General features: G+C 44.3%; 1 protein-coding gene across 16 annotated transcripts; it reads left to right on the top strand.

Annotated features, from left to right (window-relative positions):
* Positions 1 to 1,429: 1,429 nt before the first annotated feature.
* On the top strand, positions 1,430 to 8,361 carry LOC4335198 (pentatricopeptide repeat-containing protein At4g14820). 16 transcript variants are annotated; one of them, XR_010740958.1, is made up of 10 exons: positions 1,967 to 2,682; positions 2,841 to 3,005; positions 3,489 to 3,930; positions 4,685 to 5,988; positions 6,536 to 6,642; positions 6,743 to 6,820; positions 6,960 to 7,316; positions 7,413 to 7,457; positions 7,562 to 7,900; positions 8,124 to 8,361. XR_010740958.1 is itself a non-coding variant. In XM_066309967.1 (4 exons), the coding sequence occupies exons 3-4, from the start codon at positions 3,500 to 3,502 to the stop codon at positions 5,958 to 5,960; spliced, it is 1,707 nt and encodes a 568-aa protein (XP_066166064.1). In that variant the 5' UTR covers positions 1,430 to 1,820; positions 2,902 to 3,005; positions 3,489 to 3,499; the 3' UTR covers positions 5,961 to 6,334. The 16 variants fall into 16 exon arrangements, 4 of the variants coding, with proteins under 4 accessions (XP_066166064.1, XP_066166063.1, XP_066166062.1 ...); XR_010740960.1 differs by having other exon boundaries at positions 2,510 to 2,682; positions 7,237 to 7,316; positions 7,416 to 7,457; XR_010740961.1 differs by having other exon boundaries at positions 2,510 to 2,682; positions 7,237 to 7,316.
* Positions 8,362 to 8,491: the final 130 nt, after the last annotated feature.

The raw sequence follows: 8,491 nt of genomic DNA, 5'->3' as shown, positions 1-8,491 counted from the left end.
ACCACCCTCCCCGCCACCCGATCCTTGCGGGAGAGGGTCGCTACCGCCGGCGGACGCCTCCACCACCTTCCCCGCCGTCGGATCCATGTGGAGAGAGCTGCCGGGGCGGCGGCGGCACCCCGATGAGGAGGAGTGGCGCCGCCGGCGGGGGAGGGGCGCGTCGGGGGGGGGGGCGGGAAGGCGTCGCCGATCGGGGAAGGGCCACGGAGGCGGCGTGCCGGTGGGGGAGGGGCACGGGAAGGCGGCGCTGGTGGGGGAGGGGCGCGGGAAGGCGGCGCCGATCGGGGAGGGGCGCGTAGGTGGCGCCGGTGGGGGAGAGGCGCCGGTGGGGGAGGGGCGCGGGAAGACGACGCCGATGAGGGAGAGGCGTGGAGAGGCGGCGGTGGGGAGAGACCGAGAGAGGCGGCCTGCGGTGAGGGAATGAAGGGGAAAAGGAAATTAGGGTTAGGGTTTGTTTGGTTCGGGGTTTTGATGGATTAAGAGCCGATCTGAGCCGTACATCAAAACGAACGGCTCAGATCGGTCACGTCGGGCCGCACGCTTAATGGCAGTGAGAGGAGAAGTAGGGGGAGGCTAGACTTCTTGCTGGCGCAGACAAATGTGCGGGTTGAGGTGGAGGAGAGAAGAAGGGAGGAAAGTGGGTCGGCTCAGCTATGGGCTAAAGAATAAAATGTACTGAAAATGGCCTAGAGAGAAAGGAAGATTGAAATGATGTTCAAAATTAGCTTATGCAAATTCCAATAAAATTTCAAAGATTGTATTTAATTATGGAGAATTTAATAAAATTAATTCCACCCAGTAGATCTACCCATATCTTCAGAGTCCATATTGACTTGCACCGTGTAAAGGTGGAAATCAAGCCGGCTTTGTCTTTTTTTTTATCTCCCTTTCTTCGAAATTATTTGTGAAAAATAATTTAATATGAGCTACTATATTTCTCTCTGTCATTTGAGACTTTTTCTAGCAAGCTAAAAGTACCAAAGCAGTGTGAAAATAACTTTGGTTAAAAAGAAATATTTTTAGTTTTAGTACACCGTAGTAAATCACGGCTATTTTGCTAGTATGTACTCCCTCCATTTCGAAATGTTTGATGCCGTTGACTTTTTAGCACATGTTTGACCGTTCGTCTTATTAAAAAAATTAAGTAATTATTAATTCTTTTCCTGTCATTTGATTCATTGTTAAATATATTTTCATGTAGGCATATAATTTTACATATTTCACAAAAGTTTTTGAATAAGACGAACAGTCAAACATGTGCTAAAAAATCAACGGTGTCAAATATTTTGAAACGGAGGGAGTATTAAAAATATAAAAAGAAAGCCTTAAACAGCCCAATAGGTAAACAAACTTCTCATTTGGGCCTTTCTTCACCCTTCTGGTCCCAAATTTCCTATTCCCCTCCCCGGCTCCCCCTCTCCTCTCTCTCAGCCCATTCCAGCTCCTTTCTTCGATTCTTCCCCTTCCCCCTCCCCAAACGGCGGCTGGCGATTCGCGACGCGGGGGCGAGGCGGGCAGCAGGCGGCGGCGGCAGGGCAGTGCGCTGTGCGCTGACGCGCCGACGCCAGCCTCGTGGTGCTCGCGGCCGCCGTGGCGGTGGCGGCGGCGTTGTTCTTGTCCCTGGACTCCCGGTCCCGGAGCGACGACGTGCTGATCACCGTGGACTCCAGCGGCGCGGTTGGGCCGGAGAGCGTGGCGTTCGACGGCGACGGCGACGGCGACGGCCCGTACACGGGCGTGTCGGACGGGAGGGTGCTCAAGTGGTTTCCCCTGGAGCGCCGATGGGTCGAGCACTCATCCGCCGTCATCGAGCCACAACAGTAAGCTTTAATCTCTATCTATCTGTCTGTGTAGTGTTGAATGCTGGTTGATCCTGCGATTCATCCGGTAGCACTGTTCCCTCGATCTGCAAGTTCTGCATGCATTTACTTGCGTATGATGCTACTCAGATCTAAGTACAGTTGCAACTCCTCTCAGCAATGATAATTCTTGGCATGTGTACTTAAGTCTATTATTCCCCTGTCCTACAGAAAGTAAATCAATTTATGCAGCAGAGCTACCGTATCACTGATTGGCAATGGCGTTCGGCACACTACCATTGCGTTGCATGATTCTTCTTCCATAAGAATCCAGAGGCATTAATCCCATTCCCATATTGTTGGATTTTTAGGTCTAAATATGAAGAGAAAGAATGGTCTTGCTCTTGAACAATTGTTCATGAATTCTAAATCAGCAATTCATGAGTCCCCTGCCTCAAACACTGCACAATTTTCAATCCTCTATATATTTCACATATTGCCACTCTTATGTGTTGAACAATTATCAAATACTAGTTGAGTAATTTCTATTTGTTGAACAATTGGCAATTAGTAGTTAAATCAATTATATAAATATATGAAATTATACCCAATTCATGTTATACAATTTGTAGTTTAGTACTATATAATTACTCCTTCACGTTTCGCATACCCAACCTGAAAATCCTGGGGCCGCCCCTGGGCGAGCGTCACCCGCGTGGCCAGGCCTGGGCACCTGGCTGTGGCTGGGCCAGCAACCACCAGCCCCAGTGTGGGCGGGCGGCGAGCGGCGGTGCGTCGGTGGTGCCACAGGCTTGCGCCTAGCGCCCTCACTGTCTGTCTGTTTCGGTGTCTCGTTGGTTCAGGCTCTCACTGTTTGTCTCAGGTTTGTTCCACGTCCCCAATTCTTTATGTGCTGTGATTTACATTTTTTAGTCAGAATCAATAGATTTAGATACATTTATCCCACATTGTTGAAATTTAGGGCGGCTTTCAATTGGTCAGGAATCCAGATACATCAATCCCATATTGTTGAAATTTCAGGTCTGAAATATGAAAAGAAAGAAGGTCCTGCTATTGATTTGAAGTGTTTATTTTGAAACAGTTGCCGCAAAGAAAAAGACTCAAAATGAAACTCGGGATCAGGCCAATCTGGATCCTTCTTCCAATGATATGTTGAACAAGCATCGGAAAGTTGTCCTCTACATTGTAAGATTTCTTATCATTTGTCATATTCTATCTTCTATATATTTCATATGTTACCACTGTTGAACAGTTGTCAATAACAATGTCAGATTTATGATCAATTCTATGAATATCTGAAATCATGCTCAATTTTATGTTATATCTGCTATATAATACTTCCTCCGTTTCACAATGCAAGTCATTCTAGCATTTCCCACATTCATATTAATGTTAATGTATCTAGATAGATATATATGTCTAGATTCATTAACATCAATATGAATATGGAAAATGCTAGAATGACTTACATTGTGAAACGGATGGAGTATATAATTAGTGGTTTACAACGATGTGATTATTATACATGTCGAATATTAGTCTTTTGCTATAAAAAGTTTTTTCCACCCTTCACATTTTGAATACACAACTTTTAAATCCTGGGTCTGCCTCTGCTCAGACCGCTCGACTAGACCATACAACCACTCAACCCGTTGGCTACCCACGCAGGCCAAGCCCCAATGCAGCCTCGAGAGCGCCTTTCCCGCCAACTCGGAGAGCTCCACGCCCACTTCCTCCGCCGCGGCCACCCCTTCCCGCCGGCGGCTCACCCCGACCCTGACCTCGACCGCGCCTACATCTCCGTAATCCGCGCGGCCGCCGCGCCGCGTCTCGCACTCGCGGCCTTCGCTTGCCTCCGCCGCGTGGGCCTGCCCGCGCCAGGACGCCGCGCGCTCCCATCCCTGCTCCGTGCCATCGCGTTCGCGCGCTCCCTTGGCACCGCAGGGGCCGCGCACGGTCTCGCGTTTAGGGTCGGGGCAGAGGTCGATGGCTTCGTCGGGACCGCGCTGGTCCGGGCCTACGCGGCGTGCGGGCGTGTGGAGGACGCACGCAGGGTGTTCGATGGGATGCCTGACCGGGACCTCGTCGCCTGGGGCGTCATGCTTGACTGGTAACGCACTGTGAACAGCTCCATTTCTTCACGCAATCCTATGGAATCCTAGTTGTTTGATCTATCTCGTAAGTATCATGTTCTGTGTATGCCTGGCTGCCTGCAAAATGGTTTATTCAGTTGCTTGTGCTTAGTTGAGAGTTCAATGCATGGTACATCGGAGAACGTTTTGCATGGCTGTATGTCAGAGTGAGTCCAACTAGTATGTCCTAAGGCCATCGGAACCATATACTCAATCTTATCATCACCGAGCAGGAGTGAAATTTCCAAATCCTGATTGGAACAGAATCAGTCTTGGCATAGTCAGAAATAATGTGGAACTTAAAATATATACTGATTTATTTTGTGGGGAAAAATATATAAACTGAAATCACCTCGACCTATGAAATTACTCAGCTTGCAGCAATGCAACTTGTAAATTTTGAGTAGACATGGGGAACCAGTAGAAGCCTAGAAGGTTGGAACTTCTCGTTTTTAAAACATCACTGTTCATGTTCTACTTGAGATTTTTGACATACATTTATATGTGGGTTCCTCTAGATCTCTGTGTTACGTGCTGAAATTCAAGGGGCACGTGGAGAAACATTTCTTTCTAATCCAGCTCAACTCTGAAGTATTTTGCAAACCATTTTACATATATACATTTGTTTTGTGCTAATATTTTTTCTACTGTTATTTTTTATACTTCTGTATAATATGTTAATTGGACTTTTCACTATAGTTATGATAAACCTCTCTAACATTACCCTGTCAGTTATTGTCAGGCCCGAAACTATGAAGAAGCCCTGTTGCTTTTTCATAGCATGAAGAGATCAAGAGTTGTTCCTGATCAAGTGATTATTGCTACTGTCCTTTCAACTTGTGCTCATACAAGAAACTTGAGATTTGGAAAGGCTATCCACTCATACATGTTGGTGTCAGATACTCTTATTGATGCTCAAGTCAGCTGTGCTCTCATGAACATGTATGCTAGTTGTGCAGACATGGAAATGGCTGAAAAGCTGTACAATAGGGTGTCAGAAAAGGAAATTGTATTATCAACCACCATGGTGTATGGATACGCCAAGAATGGAAAAGTTGAGATTGCTCACTCCATATTCAATGGAATGCCAGCGAAGGACGTGGTATCTTGGAGTGCTATGATAGCAGGATATGCTGAAAGCAGCAAACCTATGGAAGCGCTGAATTTGTTCCATGATATGCAACGGAGTGGTGTCAAACCTGATGAAATTACCATGCTGAGTGTAATATCTGCATGTGCTAATGTTGGTGCCCTTGAAAAAGCTAGATGTATCCATTCCTTCGTGGAGAATCATAGCATGTGTAAGATATTACCCATCGGAAATGCTCTTATTGATATGTTCTCCAAATGTGGGAGTTTAACTCTTGCCTTGGATGTCTTCAATGCAATGCCTCAAAAGAATGTTGTCACCTGGACAAGCATAATTACTGCATCTGCTATGCATGGTGATGGAAGATCCGCCTTAACCCTTTTTGAGAACATGAAAAGTGAAGGGATTCAACCCAATGGAGTGACATTTCTTGGGTTGCTCTATGCTTGCTGTCATGCTGGTTTAGTTGAAGAAGGCCGTTTATTGTTCAAAATTATGGTCCAGCAATACAGGATTGAGCCCATGCATGAGCACTACGGTTGTATGGTGGATCTTTTGGGAAGAGCAAAACTTCTTGGACAAGCTGCTGACCTGATACAGTCCATGCACTTAAGACCAAATGTGGTCATTTGGGGATCTTTGTTAGCAGCATGCCGGATGCATGGTGATCTTGAGCTCGGCACGTTTGCTGCAAAGAAAATTTTGGAGTTGGACCCTAATCATGGTGGAGCACAAGTGCTCTTATCAAATATATATGCAGAATATGGAAACTGGAATGATGTTAAGGAGGTAAGGGGAGTAATGGAAGTCCAGGGGACGTGGAAGAAGAAAGGTTGCAGTTGGATGGAGCTGAATGGCAGTGTTCATCAGTTTGCAGTTGGAGGTGAAAAAATTTTGGAAATGAAAGGATCCTTCTGAAGCTTGATGAGATAACTGCAAAATAAAGGTGTGTGGCTATGCTCCGAAGGTTAACAATGCTTCTGTTGATTTGTGCAAGGAAAATATCAGAGAAGCTGTCTGGTGTCTACTGTTCATTGGGAAGCTTGCCCCTTTCATTTAGGATGGTCAGTTGAGAGAGTTTTGCTTGAACATTGTATAGAATAGAAGGGAGTTTTTGAGGGCTGAGATTCTTCCGTGAAGTCTGTGGAATTTTTAGTTGTATATTATTCTTCCGTTAAGTTTTCTTGTTTATGGATATTATAGTTGTGTATTATTCTTCTTGTTTTATGCAATTTATATGTAAAATTTTGATTGGAGAACTGAAGGGCGAATAGGAAGGTTAGGTTGCTCCATATTTGTTTGCCTTTAGTTTGTTTATTTAAACTTCTGCTATCCTATGGGCAAAACAGCAGGTCTAGTGCGATAGCCACTTCAGGGAAATTAGTGAAATATTCAAGGCTAATGTGACCAATATTATTTTGGAAAATGGCAAAGTTGAGTACAGCTTTGAGTCTAAAATAACTTAACTCTAAGACTCTGAGTGCAATTGGCAGGATGACTGAGCTAATTTGGAGAAGCCTTGTGGAAGCATATTTGTAAGTATCCTGAAGAACATTGTATACTTCATATTTTTACAACTGCAGGGATAGAAGATTGAGAGGTATGGATGTGTTCTAGCTGCCATCTAATTTTACTTTGAATTATGAGAGACCAAGGCCTTCTGTACCAACATACTTATTCAGTCCTGATAATCATGGCAGGGTCTGTCTAAGAAGGATTATGAGAAGAAAAAGGAGCTTGCGGCCAGTGAGATAACAAAAAAAGCTTGAAAAGAAGCTGTAAGTTAATATCCATTTGAATACTACTGTAAGTTAATATGCATGGGGGTGCCATTTTTCCTTTTTGTTGACTTGATACACTGATGAACTTGTCATGTGGCAAGCTTATTGAAATTAAATCTACTATTAATTTTGACAGTCAATAGATGGGCTGTACTGTGTTGGACAATGCTATTTTTATGGGTAAAGCCGCAAATGTGTAACTGTTGTGGCATTTTTCAAGGATCATGTGCATCATCAAGTTGCAGCCTATATTGGTGACCACATTGACCAATCAGCAGTTTTTGTTTCTCATGATTGTTAAGTAGATGCAATCTGGAACTGCCAGAAGCGTCGAAAGTTGAAACTTCTCAGCTTAAAAGCTAGACTATTCATCTTCCGCTTGAGATTTTGGAAATTGATACATCCACATATAGGATTCCTCGAGATCTCCGCAGATTTGAGTAATTTTGAGCAGAAGATTGAGTTCTCTCTGTACAAAGTTCGTCTAAGGAAGGTAAAAATTAAATAACTTGACGCAGTAACTGTATGTTCTGTTATTTGAGAATACTCTGCATTCATAATTGCTCATTGCTAAAACCCTGATTTGTAGCAGCAACAGCTACGTTATCAGCAGCTTCTTGAGATGTGCAACCGGGTACGACCTAACAAAAGGATACACTTGTTCAGTATTGTACTATCCTACCTTACTACACTAGTTTAAACTACCAAGTTATGATCTCTCTCTCTCCATTCCAAAAGGAGATGCCAATTCCAGGAGACGAGCAATTATCTGTGCCAATTCCAACTCGGCACAAGGATTTATCCTCAAGTGAAATTATGTCACGGATTCTCTATCGAGTAACTTGTTTGTGCTTGTCAAAAGAACCTGATTGGTGAGCAGACCCAGGCAGCTTCGATGGTCAATCCAAAGCCATTTCCATTGTGGGATGTGTGCAGCAGCCAGATGTACTGTCAGGATGCCGAGTCTTCCATGACAGCACTGCAGCTTTCACCTCAGCTTCATGAGTAGTACAAAGCTTCAGCCACTGCAGCCCAACCTGCAGGAGGCCAACCTACAGGGCTACGTTCTTGGTTGTGGTAAGCTGCTCTGTGCCTCGTCTTTGGCTACTCGTTTGGTCCATGGACGAGTTCTTCAGTACAGTAGTTTCAAGTGTTACCTTTTATGAACTTACGAATTAAATTCCTGTAAACCCATCATGTACTGCTTTACATTATGGGCACCTGGAACATTTTGATCAATCGTGAAACATAATGATCTCCAAGCAACTTTATACATTGACAAATTGAACGGTTCTTGCAGATTCCTAAGGACACTATGGAGCCTGGATGCAACTGAGAGCAACTGATTGAGGATAATGATCTTCTCAGCCTGAATCTGCCAGAACTCAGTCTAACCAGCTGAAAAATAAACTATACACTTCCTGTGTTATTGAACTGCTTGCTTATGTCGGATGTAGTAAATTAATGATGAGCATGGCTTTCTTGTGTGTTTTCAAGAACTAATGGTTTCTATTAAGGTGTATAACGGTTATGTACAATCAGTAACCACCATAGATTTAGAGTGCATAACCAAATCAAATATGATTAAGGGTTTACAGACAGGCGTTAAGGAATAGCCAGCAATGAACTAATAAAAAATATGCAGAACTTTCAATAGATCGCTCTACG

This window comes from Oryza sativa, chromosome 4 (genome assembly GCF_034140825.1).
Source record: "Oryza sativa Japonica Group chromosome 4, ASM3414082v1".
In the NCBI taxonomy this organism is placed as follows: Eukaryota; Viridiplantae; Streptophyta; class Magnoliopsida; order Poales; family Poaceae; genus Oryza; species Oryza sativa.
Note: the sequence above shows the minus strand (reverse complement) of the source record. Positions and strands in the feature narration are given on the sequence as shown.